Here is a 20,648-nt window from a genome sequence, read left to right on the forward strand (position 1 = left end):
GTAAATCATTTTTGTATCATAGAAATGTATCTATACTCTGTTTTTCTATTCCATCTGTCCAGCTGCCTGTGGTGCTCGTGCCTGGTAACACTGCGTCCCGGGCTTTAAATAGTTACGCTATGTGTAAGTATTAGGTAAATAAAAGGATATCTGGGTTGTACATTTGCAACTGAAAAGTGTTTTAATAATTTACTGTATGCAAATTACACCGTTGATATTCGAAATAGGATGTTGTTATTGTTGAATGTAAGCTGCCTTTTTGGGGTGGCGAATGGAACAGTCAGGCGCAGTGGCAAGAAAATTGCTTCTATTGCTGTTCACTACGGCAAGATGTCAACTTATTGAACCACACCTACTCTGCTACTAAGCTACATATTACTTCCTTACACATAAATATATCAGTACAGGCAGTCCCCGGGCTATGACGGGGATTCTGTTGTTGAAACGCGCCGTAAGCTGGAACATCATCAAAAATCCTAAGAAAACCTTACTTTTAATGCTTTGGGTTCATTGAAAACTATGTAAACTGCATTCTTATTGCATTTTTCATCCCAAAAAAAATTCAAATATTGATTATTTTGCATTTTTGGTGTCATATTTCTTGTGCCAGATGAATGTTGTAGGCACTCTAACCCTGGAAATAATTTCTGATGAATATAATTGAAAAGTGCCTTAACCTCGGAGGGTCGTAAGCCGAACCCATCGTAGCCCAGGGACTTCCTGTATATACTTTTAATTTTTATAAAGTGCGTGTTAGCCAGATACGATATGACATAACTTGGTTTAGCATCTGTTTTATGGAATTTGTGTCTGGCTGTTCCACTCGCCACCCCGAAAAGGCAGCTTACATTCAACAATAATAACTATATCCTATTTCGAAGATTAATGGTGTAATTCGCATATAGTAAATTATTAAAACACTTTTCAGTTGCAAATGTACACCCAGATATCCTTTTATTTACCTAAAACTTACACAAAGTAACTATTTAAAGCCCGGGACGCAGTGTTACCAGACGCGAGCACCACAGGCGGGAGGACAGATGGAAAAAAACGGTATAGTCATGAAAATAACATAAAAATACACTAATTAGTGATTATTTTCGTTGGAAAACCCCGCGAATAGGTGAATTTCCCGCAAAAAATGGGTAGATAGGGTTCAGAGAGAAATCCACGAATCCGTGAGTCTGTGAATCGGGAGAATCCAAATACAGGGGCCCCACTGTATATTGTTATTAAAACTTGTTAGTCAATTACTTTTTCAATATTGATAGATAATTTAAGGTTACTGAAAGGGTAAATCAGGTTAGCCAAATATCTTCTTTATACAAAACATAGCCATGATTGTAGTTCCCAGTTGTGCTTGACGTATGAGCCTTGGTGTTTACTAAGGGCCAGTACGTATTTCCTTCGTAGTTTTTTTATAATGAAGCTACAGCAAATGGGTTTTGTTATAAAGAAAGTTCCCTAATTACATTACTCTTGATATTAGGGTCTTTTCAAGTCTTCAAGGAAATACATTCATGTGGATCTACTTTCAACAGGTATTATTCTGCCAGTAGTGATGTCACAGGTGCAGAGAGAAATTGTTGTTGTCATTTCCTAAAGAAAAACAAAATGTATTTTTTCATAATGGTGAGCTTTGTCAAATAATTTGAAATCTTAGAGCACTGATTTTGTACATGTTTGGTACAGCAATTCTTATAATTAATTAATTTTATTAAGTTTAAAAGCATTTTTTAGTAAATCCTGTAAAGTAGTGTTAGTGTAGTATAGTTGTGAGTTAATGTTTTAATACATTGCTACTATTTCATGGATATAACCCATTGATCAGGTTACCTAACAGCATACTACAGTGGTACCTCGAGATACGAAATTAATCCGTTCCGAGGCGCCCTTCGTATCGTGAGTTTTTCGTATCTTGAACCGCCTCTTACATGTAAAATGGCTAATCCGTTCCAAGCACTTCAAAAACACCCCAGTAAATTTCATAATAAAGCTAAATTGACCTATAAACAATGAAATACTACAACAATTTGGACCATTCAATACCTAAATTAATAACGTACTGCTAATTACCTGTAAATAAAGTGTATTAGTGTACATGGTATACAAGAAATACTGTACGTACATACGTACGTAAAAGTAAAATGTGGAAGCTTACCTTTTGAGTGAGGCTATCTCCGAAAGTGGCGACAGAGGAGGAGGACAAACGGCAGATACGTATACTTAACTTTACGAAACATAAAATTTTTTTTTTTTTTTTTATACAAAATTTCTTCTTCACCACTTTCAACTTTCTGTTTTTTCGTAGTATCACTTGGTTCTTCCTTTTTGCTTACTCCTGCTAGTACTAAAGGCCTCTTTAAAAAATAACTATCCAAGGAAGATTTCTTCTGCCTGCTTTTGACAATGTTCCTGAAACGACTCAGGCAAACGTCATCGAACTGTGCAAGCATACGACCTGTGTAATCCTTTTCGGGGTGTCTTTTTTCTACGAATGATTGCACCTTATGAAAAGCAGCTAGAGCATCCTTAATTTCTGCCGTTGTCATAGAGTCGTCGTCGTTGTCCTCGCCACTGCTAGAGAACTCCTCTTGAACAATGTTATGTTGCATGGCTTCTAACTCCTTCAGGTCATCCGTCGTAAGCTCCTCTTGGTGCTCCTCAAGAAGGTCATTGATGTCGTCCTCGTCGATGACCAGCCCCATGGACTTGCCAAGTGCAACGATCTCGTCAAGATCTGGTTGCGAAACAGTTTCAGGATCGTCAACTGTTCCTGAATCTGCAGCACCCAGCTTCGCCCACGTCGAATCCCTCAAAGTCTCGGGCGGATACGGCATCAGGGCAAAGTTTCCTCCACAAGGAATTCAAGGTTCGCCTCGAAACCTCCTGCCAAGCTTGATCGATGAGTCAGATGCATATCACAACATCGAAATGCTCCTTCCAAAATTGACGCAAGGTGAGGTTTGTGGTATTGGTGATGTCGAAACATCTCTTGAAAATATGTTTCGTATGCAGCTTCTTGAAGATCGATATCACTTGCTGGTCCATGGGCTGGAGGAGAGGGGTGGTGTTAGGCAGAAGATAAAGAACCTTGATAAATGAATACTCTGCTAGGATATCTTCCTCGAGTCCAGGAGGGTGATTAGGGGCATTGTGCAACACCAGCAGACATTTCGGAGGGAGACGCTTCTCTTCCAAGAATTTCTTCACTGTCGGGCCGAAACACAGATTTACCCACTTAGTGAACAAAAGTCTTGTTACCCAGGCTTTTGAATTAGCCCTCCACATCACTGGAAGCTTCTCCTTAAGCACTTTGTGGGCCTTGAAGGCTCGAGGAGTCTCCAAAAGATAGACAAGTAGGGGCTTCACCTTGCAATCCCCACTGGAGTTGGAACAAAGTGCGAGCATAAGCCTGTCTTTCATAGGCTTATGCCCAGGTAGCTTCTTCTCTTCCTGCGTGATGTACGTCTGACGAGGCATTTTTTTCCAAAAAAGGCCAGTCTCATCACAGTTGAAGACTTGCTGAGAACTGTAGCCTTCGTTGAGTCATCTCGTCGATGGTCGTAATAAAGGCTTCGGCCGCTTTCGTGTCCGAGCTTTCCGCCTCCCCATGCCACACCACCAAATGGATGCCAGTCCGTTTATGGAATTTCTCGAACCACCCATGAGAAGCCTTGAAGTCTGGGGTTGGCGTTGATGTCCCTTCTCCTCCGTCGTCTTCGGCCTGGGCAATCAAATCACCGAAAATAGCGCTGGCCTTGTTGCAGATTGCCGTCTCGGTTATCGTATCGCCAGCGATTTCTTTGTCTTTTATCCAGACAAGAAGAAGCCTTTCCATTTCATCGTGGACGTGGCTCCTCTTGCTGGACAAGATAGTCACGCCCTTGGAAGGTGTAGCTGCTTTGATGACATCCTTCTGCTTAAGGATGGTGCCTGTTGTCAACAGATTTTGGCCATATTCCTTGGCTATCACACTCAATCGCATACCAGCTTCATTCTTTTTAATTATCTCCATCTTTGTCTCCAAAGAAAGCATCCTCTTCTTTCTGTGAATTTCAACTTTCTTGGGACCCATGACTACGTATATACTGTACGTAATTATGTTATGTAGTACGATAAAGTATACTACAATGAAATCACTAACGAATTTGCGTTAATAAACAAAATCGTATAGAACAGACGAATACCACATGCGTACGATACCGATGATGCCGTGAAGTGGCCGAAAGAGCACGCCACTATGTAGATGCATCATGTGAGAGATGCTGACCAATAGGAGAGAAGGACCTCATGGCAGTAACTAGCATCAGGAACCAATGGGAGAGCGGGAGGATGGTGGCGAGTCTACTCAGTTGGCGGCGCACGAGTTTTAAAATTGTTATTGGTGGTCCGGGCGAATCTCGGACTTTACAGCAACAACCTATCGTATCTTGAACAATTTTCGTATGTAGAGCCGCAAAAATCTTCGTATTTACCTTCGTATCTCGAGTTTTTCGTAAGTTGAGCCTTTTGTATCTCGAGGTACCACTGGATATACAAATACTTGTGGCCTTGTCAGCCTGTTTTAATTTGAAGTGTTTTCTGCCTACATAGTGACATAAGTACTAGCTAACACTAGGTAGTTTTCAATAAATATCACCACTAGGCTGCTATTATGCAGGACTCGCATATTACCTGCACCACAGAAAATTGTTCATTCTGCTTTTCACCTGTAGAAATGGCTCATAACTACCTGGCATATACCATTTGTGAAGGAATAATGGAGAATCTGGTTGGTTGCTGGAAATGTGTGAAATATATGCAACATGCTCCTGGCAGCAAGTTTGAATGATGAAATAGCTCATTTTAAGGTGTCTCAATGAGTTACATGTTTCAGTTGGAGTGCAGGAGGAGGAGAATCCAAAAGCAATGGACTTTAGGAATTCCCATTTCAACGCCTCGGATGGAGATGAAGTGTCTTTCCTTGGGAGAGAGGTAACTAATACCTGACATGAATTGGATATAGCCACTGAAATTTCTAATCTGAATCCTGAAGATCTATGGCACAGTCTTCTGCTTCACACGGGAGAGATATCTCATATGAGAATCTTGCCCCTCCCTTGCAGCAGTCAAATATTGAAGGGGACGCTGATAGGGTCCACCCAACCCTATCTAAAGCCTCTATACTTGTGGGGGGGTAATGATTTAACCTGGACTTCTATACTGCCGGGCAGTGGTTTTACAACGGCCTTGGCTCAGTCAGTTTGTGCAGGCTTCCCTGGTAGGAAAATTCTGCTTGCTGTACTTCAAGAATTTCGGGAGGAAATCATGAACAGTATCAAGGTAACCTTGCTACTGAGTGTCAGCATATCAGAATGCTATCCATTAATCCTAAGAAAAATTCAGGTGTGTCCTCTATATGGATTTGGGTGTGATGTGAAAAATGTCCCATCCTGTAAACTAGAGGATAGAGAGTTTCTCACCAAAAAACTTAGGTCATGGGAACAGAGTAATGAAAAACCCAAGCCCAAAAGGAAGTTAAACCAGTTGTCTAAATCCCTGTTGAAATAGAATGGGTAATAAGAGACAGCCTACTCACTCCTAAAGCTCCGACTGGTAACAATAATATCAGGTCATACTATAAAACCTCAAATCAGAATGTAGTACAGGCACCAGTATCTGCCCCTAAGAATGATACTGAGAACCCTTGGTGAGCTATATTAGACAGGGACGTTTCATTACTCATACACCTACTTGTCATTTACTGTTGTTTACAGGCCTATTATTCCTGGCCAAGAATTAAGACCTTTTAAAGGGAAAATCACCATTTTTTGATAAGGAAACTGTATTTTGGATGAAATATCATGTCCGGTTCAAGCACTCAAGGTCTGCCTTTATGTCAAAGCAAACATCCTGATGGTCCTATTTTTCCTACGCCCTAGCACAAAACAGTCTCTCTACATTGGTTGAGAATTATTTTAGTTTCCCTCATTAAATAGCCAGACTCTCACTCCTTTCCTAAGTCGCATCACATCCGAAGGGTGAGTACATCATTAACATTTTTCAGAATGGTTTCCCTTGAAGAAGTGTGCAAGTGTACTGGGTAGTTATTAGAGGCAGTATTCCTGAACCGTGGAAGGAGCAATAATCCTGCACCCAGATCCGAGATAATATGGTAATTTACTGTAGTACCAAAAGGGATAATAGTACATACATAGGTTTTTGTGTTTCCTGTTCTTTGTTGCCAAACCCTAGTGGATAAAAAAAATGGTTGATAAACTGTGGATTTACCTTGGATCAAAAATTCCTGAAACACCTAATGTCATGAGAGTAGGGTTAATGCTGAGATATTGCTGGGGAAGTTGCAATAATCCTGCAGCCAGGCCCAACATAATTAGATAGGTCACCATAGAACCACAAAAAATAATACATATATAGTTTCATGTGTTGTTTCCTGTTCTTTATTGCCAAACCCTAACGGATATCCGTAATAGAGAAAATGGTTAATAACAGAAGACTATCTTTCAGGCCCAATATTGAGCTGGGTTGTTTGGATTTATTTGCTTAGTCATTTTGTCATCTGTCATATTCTTTTGTAGGCTCCTTTGGGATGAACAGTGGCTACACTGTAAAAAATCTGGTTTTAATGTAGGAGAAACCTATCTGTGAAAGGAGCCTTGAGCCTTGAAACTCACCCACAAAATGGCATGGGACTGGGGTGAACATTTATCTCGTGTAGAACTGGCATGTACTGAGGAAGATAGCTGATATACATGCTGTTGTCAGTCTGTGTGAGTTTTGAAGAGAATACCAAGGCAGTCGTTGTGAACAAGAGATAGAACCTTTCTGTCCTAAGCACTATTCTGGCAGAGCACACTATAAAAGAATCCTTTGAGATTGACTGGTCTGTCTTGTGGAGCCCTTGGGAGGCCCATAACAATGTGACTCCTTTGAGGGCTCACAATGGATATCAAGATAGATTTTTCCAAGTCAAAACCTGCTTTTTGGGTAGAAAATAATTAATATTCATTTTGTATTCATGAATGGAAATTAATAGATTAATACATGTTTCATTAAATTCTTGAAGCTTTTAAATCAAATGTTAAAAGGCATCTGTCTTGATGTTTTTGAACAGTAATTTTAGCTAAACTGTCTTTCCAATTCAACTAAACCTTATTACTAGAGGAAGTGAACTTAAACTCTTGTCATGAAGCAAGACCAGCCTTTTGTGATTGTGAAAGAGGTTTACATCATAAGATTCTGACATCTGTGGCAATGACAGAAATGAATGTAATAATTACCAAAATTTCTCCAAAATTTATTTATGTATATATGTATTACATTATTTTTCTTGTATTACAGGTTCCAGAGACAGCAGAAAGACAGAATATTATCACAGAAATACCATCTGCTAGTGCTGAGGTTAGAGCTCCAAAAAGACCAATACCTTCCTTAGGGTTGCCAATAACAGTGCCATGTGCTCCTGCAACTCATCCAGCAGGGGAGATGCGCTCAGTTCATTCATCTCAGACATCCCACAGTCCTACAAGAGGAAGATCTGTAGGACCCCTTACTCCTCAGAGTGCACCTCTTCCTCCAATGGCAAGGAGTCATTCACCATCACCACCTTTGACACCATTACCACCATTGCCACCCCCTATTGCCACTCCTTTGCTGGAAATGGGTTTTACCCTCAAGCATATACAAAAAGCTATTGCAGCTCAAGGTAATTAGATTTTGGCAGTTATAGACTGTCTTAGAAATTGTGCCCATAAACACCCATCCTCATATTACGTACTATACTTCTGTCAATAGCAGTTAATGTGTATATTAATATATTTAAAATGTGTGGAACTAAGGCAAATTGAATAATAGTCTTCAGTTTTAGTTTGTTATCTTAAGGCATTTTGTTTAGTCTTTATGTTTTGGGCCTTTCGAAATACTATTAAGTTTTAACTTATTGTCAAGTTTTGTCATCTTATTGTTGAATTTTGCCATTTATTTGCTCCTTGGGTAACTCCATACATTGAGAATTAAGTGTCTTTATGATTTTGTTTCACTTACAGTTGAGACTAGTATCATGAAAAGAATTTCTGATTTCATGAAAACTTCCTCTGTAGTGTCAAAGGTCCTTTGCAAGAGACTACTTGGTTATTTATATGAAACCATTTTTTTGCATTACATTGACTACATTGCTGTATTAGTTTTCACAAGCTTCAAAATAAGTCTAAGGCTGTGCTGATAGAATATGTACAGATGTGCAGGTATTTAAAATTGATGGGAATACCTACAGTTAAGTAATATTTTTATTATTATATCACATGCTTCCTTATATCATTTGATTTATATTTGTGGTACTAAATCAGATTGATTAAAACTAGAGGGATGAAAGAGAATTAAAAAGCATATTAGAAATTATCTGTAGTTTGTGCACTTGGCACTGTTTCATTCAGTGACTGCTTGCAAAGCATGTATAGACTTCCATTCCAAAGTCTAAGTAAATACGTACATATGTAGATGTTAATTGCATTAAAAATGGTTGAATATAATTGAATAAATACTAAGTCTAAAAAGTGTTTGTGTGCTAACTTCTAATATTCTTTTGATTTTAGGGCACAAGGGTGAACCATCGTCAGCATTAATTAACCAACTTGTTACATGGATGCTAGAACATCCTTGCATCGATTCAAGTGAAACCAGTGAGCGAAGACGTTCACATGATGATACAACAACATCTGGGAATATTAGTACAGGAGTACAGGTTAGTACTGTGTGATGAAATTTTTTGTATATGTGTATTGCAAGATATGGCATCAGGAAAAGTACATTAACTTATTAAATGTTGCCCATAAATTCTGAGAGTATATACAGTACCCAACAAGATATTAGCCTAATATCTTGTCAAATTTTGAAGGAATAGAAAAGTTGGGAAAGAAATTTTGTCAATGCATTAGGCAGCCTACAGCACCCAACATCAAACTGAATGCCTCCGCACAACCAGCTTATCCGATATCTGCTTTGTTCTAAAACCAGATTGCTTCAACAACTCCAATCACTGTCTTCACCCTTATTAAGGACACAGGGGACAATAAAGTGATATGTAATAGGCAAAAATTGTGGTGGGAGCACTGCCCAAAAAATATATACAGCCGCTTATTAAACTGAGCATCTCTCCTTGTCAGAGTCCAAATTCCACCCATTTCTCCACGTGCTGTATGCTGCCTAATGCACTGACAAAATTTCTTCCCAACTTTTTGGTTCCTTCAAAGTTTGACAAGATATTAGGCCACTTGATGTTAAGCAGCCTAATATCTTGTCTAGTATTGTATATTGTAGTCTTTTCAAGGTGGTGAAGGGATGTCATGTCCAGCCACTTCTCGTCCTTTGGTATTTCACTCCAAGTAGAGATTGGTGACTGGGAAATCTGCTGCAGCGTCGGTTTCCCATGGACTCCTGCTCATGTTCATAGGAAGGAGGACAAGGCTCCTGTTAGACTCTTGGGTAGTGAAGGCTTCTGAATTTCTATGACAGACATGAAAGATTCTGTGTGACTCGCTCGCATATCCATGACATTAGACACCGTCTTTCCAGAACTCTTCCCTGTTCACACTCCACCAGAAGGCCCTCTAATTGTCATTTCAGCTTTTACAACCCCTGTTGCACATATGAGTCTGTGAAGACATGCATGTACATGTAGTTAGTCTTCCAGTTGGCCATGCAGCCTCGCTCCTCAGCATCTCATAGTCTCTCATGTTCTTGCTCTCGTTGGAGAGATCGAGTTTGTTGTTTGAGGTCACATGGCTGTAGACATGACAACATGGCTGTACTGCCATATATCGATGGCCATTGTACGAAGTTGTCTCGAGATGGTGTGTCTTGGAACAGGCCATTGACCTTGCTCACATGAAGGGTTGAAAAGAGAATGGGATGGCATACAGCCATGCCATGTTGAAGTACTGATTCCCATCAGATCACTGCCTCTTTTCATTCAGTTAAGTGAAGAACATTGATAGAAATTCAGTGGACATCTAGAATGGCGCCAAATCATGTGCACATGACAGTGAGACAGTGACACCCATGTACAAGCCATCAATAGTACATCTGTGTAATGCCTTTCAATCGCATAGGTAATGGATGGCCGATGAGCGTTACTAGTAATGGCCAACGGACATTACCATATCTACATATGAGCAAACAGGATTGTTCTGCCAACTTTTACGTCCTTCACAATGTAAATTGATGTGTTCTTTCTCAAGATCGAATTAATTAATTCAATCAGACCCATATGTCTGTTATTGCAGGAATTTACTGTCTTTCTGTTGTGTTCAGCCAGAGACTTTGACGCTTTTCAGGTAGGAAGAAAACTCGTGTCAGCGTTCGTATTTGAATTTTGACTCTTAATTGTTCCTACACTGATATTAGCCTTCAACTCCATGAGCTAAGCTAATGTTCCTACTCTAATATTAACCTTTAACTCCCTGAGGCAAGGTAGTTACAGTTAGTCAGCACAGATTTCTTTGGATTTCTGATTCATTTATGATTACAGATTGGTTTGTTTACAATGAAGTTCTGTAGAACCATACTGCCCTATGCTTCCAAAACAGGGATCAATCAATTTGGATTGTGCAAGGTTTTTCCTGGTGTGTTCGGAATTATTTTCTAACTTTGTAGATTTATGGATCAGGTCTACTACTGGTACAACAGCCTCAGTGTTCTCTTCTGTAATACTCTTCGTAGCATAAGGATGAAGACTAAGTCTTGAAGATGAAAAAAAAGGGAGTCCTGACCTTCAACAAGGTCTCCCCATTCCTTCCCATCCTCTCCCAGATAAGTGAGAGGACTTAGCCTAATAATGAGACAACTACTCTCCCCTTGAGTTGTTGTACACACTTCCCTTACAGAGATGCTTGGTGCCTCAAAGCATCAACCGAAGGGCATTCACATATACTTCAAGAGGTTAGGTTAAGTTGGGTACTTAACCTTCCTTAGTGTAGCCTAACTAGTTCTAGTCTAACCTTACCAGTCCTGCATTTCATTATCCGGAAATATCTTGTCTAATGACACCAACCACGAGGTAGTCTCCTGTTCTGCAAGGGACTAGGTTGGGTTAGGTTATGTTGAGTACTTATCCTAGTCTAACTAGTTCTAGCATAACCTTAACAAACCTGCACTTCAATCTCCTGGGTCTTCTTGTTTCATGGCATCATCTAGAGGATAATTACCTGTTCTTCAAGAGTCTAGGTTGGTTACTTAACCCAACCTAGCCTAGCCTTAACTAAACCTAATCTAACTTGACCTATTCTGCACCTCAGTTACTTAGCTCTTCTTTATTCCCCAAGCCATGGTAGTTCCTTAGTCAACAAGAGGTGGGGCTCGTGTCCTATCATCTCCTCTATTGATGGTACACATTCCATTGACAGAGTGGGTGCAGGGGAATGTATTAGCACACTCAGGACAGCAGTCAACCAGACACATTCCATGATGAGGGATGTATGACAGACAAGTTTGGTCACTAGGGTCAGTGTTCAAGAAGTGCAAAAAAACTATTTCTTTTTGGCTACTTGAAGTGATAATGCATGCCTATGCCTTATCATCAGTTTTTACTGCCAATACTGTGCATGCAAGAGCTCACAACATTAGAGGATTAAACTCCTTCTTGGCAGTCAAGACACTTCACTTCCTTCTACCTGAGGGACGTTGCCCACAGATCCTTAGACACTTTTTCATGGGTGGCTGCTCACCAAGTTGTGTACCTCATCCAGTGCCCCTAGTGGGACAGTTTGATCTTGCCTAAGATGATGGTATGAAAGTGAGAATGATTGAGATGGCTGGTCTCTTCTTTTCATTCTTCCCTTTCTATACCTATGGGCAGTAAGAAGATGGATCCATTTTAGGCTGGAATTGGTCAGATACAGGTGAGTGAAGTAGTCTTACTGTTAAAGCATTGTTCAAATCTTCTAGTGCCAGCTGGAAAATGGTAAAAAATCAATAAAATTGCATATGCAAGGGACTAGTGGCATCTGCCCTCAGTCCCAAGATAAGTGGGACTACCCACATACCCAGCCACAACTTGTGAGCTCACTGGTTACTCTTTTACTGCCTTTGAGTGAGGATGCACATGTTCTCTCTCTCCTCACTAAAGCCAGTTTGGTTTGCACGCATAATAGGCACTTCTTTAATAGCAATATCACCAAAGTAGTGCCATGGTTACAGTACCCTCCTCCAGAGAATTTTAATTCTTTAGAACATTTACCAGGGAGGCAAGAGGCTCAGGATCCAAGATAGACATTCCTGTGTTATAGCAACAATAGGTACCACGGTAGTGCCACAGTTGCCAAAAGGGCCTAGTATCCTTTCATCTATTCTTTGGCAGTGCAAGTAGGTACGCAAGCAGACTGAAGTATGTACATTTAGTACATTGGCCAACCAGACATCACAAGCAAGATGGATGGAATGACAATTTTTTTTGATGAAGCCAGGAGATAAGGACAATTGATCATGGCATCTTGACTTCCAGAACTTGTTTAACCTCTGAAGAAACTTGATCCTATTCTTCTTTTCTCAACTTCCTGAAGTTGGCTCTGTTCTGATCTACTTACTCATTCTTTATGTTTCGAAGGTGATCAGTGAGATGGATCATTCTCCTTCTATGGTCCTGTGGCACCAATGACAGTATGACATCTGTGTTGCCTCCTTAAAATTAGTCTTTCAACCCACTGCTAATGACTCATTTGTTAGCTTTGAGTTGCTCAAGAAATGTTGTCCGAATGGTCACTTCTCTTGACTAGGGAGATGATTAAACAAGCACAACCCACAACTTCCTGGTGGACATCAGTACATTTTAGACAAGATCTCTTGAGGCCAGGGTCATTGGTCTGTCCATCACATTCGTGAAGGACCTGTGGGTTGAGTACTAGGATGGAATGTAATTGTGCAGATCACATTGATCTCCTTTTACCTTGGGATGTTGCCAATAGGCCCTTGGATTCCTTTTTCTTGGATCCTATGGTGGATGCTCAACATGTCAATGTAGTTCACCCAGCTCTTGAGGGACAGGTTGCATCTCGCCTACGGTGTGCTGGTGTAAGAAGGTGTGTATGGGACTGGCCTCCTCCCTTTCTCCTATCTTCCTTCCTCTTTCAGTAGACAGAGGAACAGGGATTGAACCATTATGCGCTGGACTGGCATGCATGCAGGGTATCTAGATGACTGAGTATCCTATCTATAATCCAGTTTTATTGGATTAGAAGATGAAAATCCTTCCTTCTCTCTAGCAAGGATATTACATTTCCTTAATACGAAATGCCCAGAAGTCTGATGATTTAACATCTTTTGTTCAATAGATCAGAGGTACGCTATCCTTCCTATGTACATGACCAGGAAGAGAGTATATGTACCCAGATGAGCTGAACTACCAGTCAGTTCAGTTTTAGTTTTAGTGAGAATCCTCCCTCCAAACAGTAAGTCTTCCATATGTAAAGATAGAGGGTTTGGATTCGTGTAGGAACAAATGACAAATTTAAAAAATACAAATTATTTTTAAAATTTGTAATTTTTTATCAGTTTTAATTTCTTTGTACTGTTTCAGTTTACAGGATTTAATAGAATTTATAGCTTTTCTAATATGCAAGTACAAATTCTTATGAAGTGGTTCCCAATGTGGGTTATACTACAGAGCTGTTAAATGGTGAAATATAAGAAATGGAAATATCTTTGTACAGTTAACTAACAAAGTATTGCATCATTTGCCTTAATGTTTTGGACAATAGGTAGTATATATGTATGCATATGGAAGTATTCAGTGAGCGGTATCTGGCTACATGATGTGCTATGGTGACAGACTAAGTTTCTGTTTATTGGTTACAGGTTGCCCTAGAGTAAGATCCTTTTCCTGCACACGACTGGCTAAGTCTAAAACAAAAAACCAAGTCACTCGCTGATGTATATTATGGCAGGCGAGCTAAACAACTTTAAGGGAAATAAAAATTATTATCATTCTTTTGTATGTTTCTTCTTCAATAATTGTGGTATTAATTTTTTTTGTAACTTGGCCTAACAAAGGGATTTTGACAAAGGAAAAATCTATTTCTGGGGGAAGACCTGTGTCACCCAGTGAACCCATCCCTCTCTTTTTCCTTTTCCCCACCCTTTAGCTGGCCCAAGCTTGGGTGCGTATTTCAGGAATGAGGGTTCTTGGCAGAAGTAGTAGTAGCGAGCGGAAGGTAGACATTGTAACGGCACCTCTCTAGAGGGGGATTTTGAGAGAGGAGACTTCTAATTGGCAAAGCATCTGTGATAGTGGCTTCCACTCGCCCCTGTGCTATACTGACACCCTATGAGGGTGAGCGAGCTGGAGGTAGTAACTCCAGCATTCCATATGGCTTTTTTCTCTGGTATATTTAGCATTTATTTATACCTAGAAATGAGTGCTATGGGGACATTTCACCGGGCGACACAGGTCTTCCCCCAGAAATAGATTTTTCCTTTGTCAAAATCCCTTTTCTGGGTTCGACCTGTGTCGGCCAGTGAAATAGTAGCAGAGAATTGGCCATACAAGCTTGGTAAACAAAAAATTTATATGAAAGGAAAATAAACATTTTCTTAAAACTATTGTTTTAATAATCAAGGTAAGAATAACAAATTACAAATGGTAAAAAGCACCTATAATGACCAAATCCATACTATCCTGGGAAAAAGCAACATGTAATGAACATAAAAACAAATATAATAATGAACTGTGTACATGTACAGGAGTGGGTTGATGAGCAATCCAGTCCGGAACAAAAGGCAGAAAGGCAGGGATTACAAGCGAGGCTGGTAGGTGAGAGTGAGTACTAAAAGATAATTAATAGCAAAATAATAAAATACAGATATAGAGTTACATAACTAGGCCGTGTCAGGGGAGACAATGTTCCCTGCAGCCACTGCTGAATATTTATGGGCCTCTAGATTTTTCAGATAGTGGCGTTTAAATACTGTCGGGGATTTCCAACCCGTATATTTTTTAAAATTGTCGAAGTTCATATGATGAAAATAATTAACTGAGGTAGCCACTGCCCGGATATCATGGACATGAGGGACTGAATCCGGATTGGCTTGTTTAATAAAATAAAGAATTTATTGTCTGTTGGCCTTCAAGGAAATGGTTCCACCTTTCTCTCTAATAAAAAGAGGACCTGAAGACTTTTTAGAAGCTCTGCCCAGATAAGATTTTAATGTAATAATAGGACATGATGGGTCCTGTGGAAGAGGGACAATCTTCCATGGAGACCACCTGTTTTGTGGGTCTTCATTCTTTGCTAAGAATTTCCGATCTGGAGAGAGCAGAACTTCTCCTGACGGGAGGAAATCAATATGATTTGGTTCTCTAGAGAGAGCCAACAGTTCAGATATTCTGGCGCCTGAGGCCAGACTCATTAAAAGTAATGTTTTCCTGAGAAGGGTTATATATGAGCATGATTCTTTATCAGTATCTGAAGCCAACCTGAGTACTTCATTCAAAAACTAGGAGACCGTGTGAGGGCGGTCTATCGGTCTCAGAAGAGCACATGCTCTAGGGATAGACGAGAAGTATGAATCTGTTAAATCAATATTAAACCCGAACTGAAATATCTTCCTAAGGCAGATTTAGTCGTAGTAATGGTACTAGCAGCTAGGCCTTTTTCGAACAGAGTTCTAAAAAATTAAATTGTCAGATTCGTAGTCATCTTCTTGACATCTGATTCTTTTAGAAAGATGGCTAGCTTCCTTATTGCCGAATCATACTGCCTGAGTGTTGATTCTCTTTTGTCTGACTCCACGAACAGGGTGTTTAGTGGGTCAATACTAGCATCCTTCTGTGCCACAAACTTCATGAAGTCCATAAAGTTAGGGCATTCAGAATTCTTGAGGAAGCTGACACAGTCCGAGTTTGTACTATTTGAGTCAGTTTTGGGTTGGGAATCCGTCTGGGACGGAGTTTCAACTCTAGTAGAAGAGGAAACCAATTGCTCTTCGGCCAGTTGGGTGCTACCAATGCTATCTGTCCTGTGAAAGATCTGAGTTTGTGTAGAACTTTCAGCAAGAGGTTTATTGGCGGAAATAGGTAAATCTTCTGCCAATTGCTCCAGTCTATGGACATCGCATCTGTGGTGTGAGCCAGAGGATCCAGATTGGGAGCCATATAACACGGAAGTTTGTGATTGGACTCCGTGGCGAACAGGTCTGCCTGAAGGCCCAGGATTTGTTGGCAAATCCAATTGAATGATTTTGTGTCCAAGGACCACTCCGACTCCAGTGGAGTTGTTCTGGATAGTGAGTCTGCAATGACATTCCGTACTCCTGCCAGGTGAGTAGCTGACAGGTGCCAATGATGTTTCATTGCCAACGAAAAGATTGCAATCATCACATGATTTATTTGGCTCGACTTGGAGCCTCTTCTGTTTATGCAATAAGCTATCACTGCACTGTCTGAGACTAGTCTGATTTGAAAGTTCCTGGCCGGAGCGAGTCGTTTCAAGGTCAGAAAAATGGCCATTGCCTCTAGTATGTTGATGTGGAACTGGCGGAATGTTGTTGACCATGTTCCTTGAACCTTCTTGTACTGAGAGTAGCCACCCCATCTGCTCAGAGAGGCGTCCGTGTGGACTATCAGAGACGGCGGGGGAAATTGTAGTGTCACTGATTTGGAAAGACTCCGGACTTCCGTCCATGGGCGGAGTCTTTTCCTTAATATTGGCGGAATCAAGGAGATTTTGTCTCTGAACTTGTTGTTGGCTCTTTTCCGCCAAACCCGATTGATATCCTTCAGTCTGGCTTTCAACAGAACATCTGTTATTAAAGCAAACTGAAGTGAACCTAGATTCTCTCTTGGGTATGACGAGAAGCCCGTTTGTTCTTGAGGAATTGTCTCGTAGCTTTCGATTTCTCTCTGCACTTCTTTGGCGGAAGAGATAGTTTATGTGTGGTTAGGTCCCATTGAATTCCCAACCATTGAAAGCGAGACGCCAGAATGAGACGGGAATTTTCCTTGTTTATCTAGAAACCCAGGTATTCTAGGAATTTTATTACTTTGGCTGTTGCCTTGCGACATTCCTCGTTGTTGGTTTCCCAAATGAGCCATTCGTCTAGGTAAGCTACTAACAACACCCCTTGAGCTCTTAGTTCCTGTACTACTGTCTCTCCTAGTTTGGTGAATATTCTGGGCGCTATGTTGAGCCCGAATGGCATGACTCTGAACAAGTAAGCTTGCTTTCCTAGTTTGAAGCCTAGGTATGGAGAGAAGTTTCTTGCTATTGGTACACGATAGTCTGTAAGATTGATAGAGGTGGTGACGACCCTATGGGGAAGTAAGGTCCGCACCTGCGAGATGGTTAGCATGCGGAACTTGTCGCATTGACTGTATGAGTTGAGACGGGACAAGTTCAGAATCACTCTTCGTTTGTCCAAGTCCTTCTTCAGTACACTGAACAAACGTCCTTGAAATTTCAGGTGACTGACTTTCTTTATTGCCTTCTTTTGAAGAAGGTCTTTGCATAGTCTAGAAGGTCTGTCGTTGGAATCTGATAGAAACTGACTGGTGGAGGAGGCCCTTTCTTCTATCTCCACCCCAGACCTTTCGATATAATACTGTGGGCCCACGTACTGAAGGTCCAATGTCCCGGGAGAGGTACAGTCTCCCGCCTACCTGCAGAGACTCATTGACTGGTTGAAGTTTTACTTCCTCTGCCTCCTCTGAAGCCTCTCCCTCTAGAGCCAGCTCTCTGCCGAAAAGCACCTCTGGCTCTGCTACCCCTTGGGTGCCTATTTTAGCCTCGAAATGCCCCCTGTGTTTCAAAAGAGGCGTTGAAGGCTGGGGAAGTCACAAGGGCAGCCGAACTCGAAGGCTGTTGAGTCGGTTGACTCTGCAGCAGAACAAACTGCTGTTGCGTTTGTGCCTTAGATGTCGAAGGCTTGCTCATCTGGGAGACAGGAACTGCCTGTACCACTGCTTGAGACTGAGAGGTATGGAAAGGCTGATACTTCCTAGGCCTCTTCCTACTTTTGGATTGTGATCTGGGGGTGTCGAACTTCCTTTTGAAGGGAAGTCCCCAGCGGACACGAAGGTTCTGGTTAGCCCTAGCCGCCTTGCTGAGGACGCTGTTAACCCCGTCCTCAGGAAAGAGGTTGGCTCCCCAGATCGATGCCTTTATGAGCTTGTTAGGCTCATGCCTGATGGAGGCATTAGCAAAGACATGCTTCCTGCAGGCTCGTCTAGCCACTATAAAATCATACAGATCCGATTGAAAAGCCTGCAGCAGCGACTTTGTCAGGACCCGGAATAGAGGCTCCTCTGCAAAGACAGAAGCTGTCAACTCTGCAGTGGTGACTGAGTTAATTGACCTGCTCAGCCTACGTCTTGCTTCGAATTCTGCCTTAATCATGGCATCCGGAATTTTAGGCAAACATTCACTGAATTGTGTGAAGGCACATTCCGGGTCAAGTTCGCCCACCGTGAACTTTGCCGGAGCGCCAGCCCAACACTCCAGATCTCCGGGAAAGAGCAAAGAGGTAGCTTCCATCTCTTTTAGCTGAGGCATGGATTTATCCTCCATTCCGGCTTGCAGTGTCAATTCTGCGATCTTTGATGTGCAAGGAGTCGGGACGCTATCCGGCGTTACGAACATGGTATAGCAACCTTTGTAGGGCGTCAACTTGGTGTTGACGCACTCCCATTCCACAAGGGCGCGGACCCATGCCGACTGAGCCTGATCTCTAGGGTAGATAACTGTCTCTTTCGGGACCTTGTCTACCCTGACCAACGCTTCCTCGGCTAGTCTAGTGTAGCCCGGGAAGGGGAATTGTAGGCTTGGCGGGAAGAACTCATAGTCTTCCACGGGTCGGGTTCTGCAACCCTCAATTGTAAGCCTGCCCTCTGAAAACGGAGCATGTAGAGCCAACCACCATGGGTTGCTATTCTCGAATGGTGGGAGCTTGGATGCGTCCGGCACCGCAAAAAACTGCAAAGGACTGCGGTGTGCTTCCGGACTGGAGAAATCCGGTCACCAATTCCTCCTGGGCTTGTAATCTTTGGGTCAGAGACATGATGGACTGTCCGGATGTCTCTAGACCTGAGGCGAGTTGAGTGGACATCGATTGAAGTCTCGAGTCCACTACTTCGCTCATCTTCTGCATGAGAAGAGTGGCGAAAGCCTCCTGATCGAAGCCGGACTCCGTCGGTCTGGCTTTAGAAGTCTTAGCTCCCGACCCCTTGGGTGGGGGAGTAGCTTTGCCCAAGGAAGTCGAAGGCTTGGAGGCCAATGACGACCTGGCGGAGCCTGCCGGGGAAGGCTTGGCTGGTCTAACTGCCTTCGGCAGAGACTTTGTCTTCAAGGTTTTCACCTTGGGGATTACCGAGCCCGACCTATTCCAAAAGGTTGTGGACTTCCCAGGGAAGCCCTGAAAAGAAGAAGGAGGAGGAGTTGGGCTAAAGGAGAGAACGTTAGCCCCACGACTACCTGCCTCACTTACCTTCCTACCTGCCTCACTTACCTTCCTACCTGCCTCTTACTTCCTTACCTTCCTCACCTTGACCTCCACTGCCCCTCACCTTCCTCCTACCTGCCTCACTTACCTTCCTACCTGCCTCACTTACCTCCCTACCTTCCTCCTGGTCCTCGATGGGCTCCCGGTGCAGGCTGATGGCCGCCACCTCCTCCGTCATGTCATCGCACAAGCCCTCTTGGTCCTCCGTGGGGGCTTGGGTCTCTTGGCGGATCCGCTCTATGATGGGAGCCGCTACTTCCGCCGGTACTGCTGCCGAAACCTTGGCGTTCGGGTAGAGGAGGGAGCACATCTCCTCCAACAGCACGTATGGTTGGCCGGCTCCCACATTCCTTCCAAACCCCCCTACCCAGGCCTTAAGGGTTGACATCGAGGAGGCCTTGAGCGTCAGATGAACCTGTAAGAGATAATCAAATCAGGTTCCCCAGGGACTTTTCCACGTTATCTAGTTTGAGTTTTCGCAACGGATATGTGTAACATAGAATTCAGAGTAACAATGAGGCGAGGATGCTACGTACCGATTCATCTGTTATGTTCCTAACAAGGCCGTAACACACCATGCAGGCTTCTGGGTGCCAGACCACGCATCCCTCCAGGTGGATGGCGCAGCTGGCATGAGACCGGCAGACCTCATGGCCTTACGGTTTATACAGGACGGCTGGGCACCCCACCTCCTGGCAGCGAACCATCGGTAAGTTGGAAAGATACATGAGTATCGTTAAATAATGCCGCCGGAGTTAATTCCGGCGGTATGAGTACACTTAAACTAGTTACTTAACCAGCTAAAGGTAATATTGACTATAATCCTCAACTTACTTGTTATTAATAAAGCTCTGGATGTCTCCGCCTGCTCCAGAATCCATACTTTGGGTATCGCCAAAGCTATAACCGGCGGAGTGGGCCAGATACGAGCAGAACAGGGAAACTAGGCAAAACCTAAGCCTGAGTTTGATCGCACCGGAGTAGAGTAGCAATGCCCAACCAATTGGAGGCGCATTCTCTGAGCCCAGTTCCTCCCCCACCGGAGTGGGCAGCAGCTATCGATAACATAGAAGACGGAAAACAGAGCGGCGGGAACAACGATACGTAGAACTCCGGTGTATACATCCTGGCGCATGTGATGGTAGACCACACTTCGTCAGAAT

At 42.4% G+C, this 20,648-nt stretch overlaps 1 protein-coding gene across 2 annotated transcripts in view; it reads left to right on the forward strand.

The window, feature by feature from the left end:
- LOC135226996 (probable E3 ubiquitin-protein ligase HERC1) overlaps nucleotides 1-20,648 on the forward strand; it is a 247,094-nt gene that overhangs the window by 13,597 nt on the left and 212,849 nt on the right. For both annotated transcript variants that reach the window (XM_064266723.1, XM_064266724.1), the window contains exons 4-5: nucleotides 7,345-7,708; nucleotides 8,595-8,743. In XM_064266723.1, coding sequence (XP_064122793.1) covers nucleotides 7,345-7,708; nucleotides 8,595-8,743 — 513 coding nt within the window. The remainder of the gene's footprint in view (nucleotides 1-7,344; nucleotides 7,709-8,594; nucleotides 8,744-20,648) is intronic.

Source organism: Macrobrachium nipponense, chromosome 15, assembly GCF_015104395.2.
Source record: "Macrobrachium nipponense isolate FS-2020 chromosome 15, ASM1510439v2, whole genome shotgun sequence".
NCBI classification, from domain to species: Eukaryota; Metazoa; Arthropoda; class Malacostraca; order Decapoda; family Palaemonidae; genus Macrobrachium; species Macrobrachium nipponense.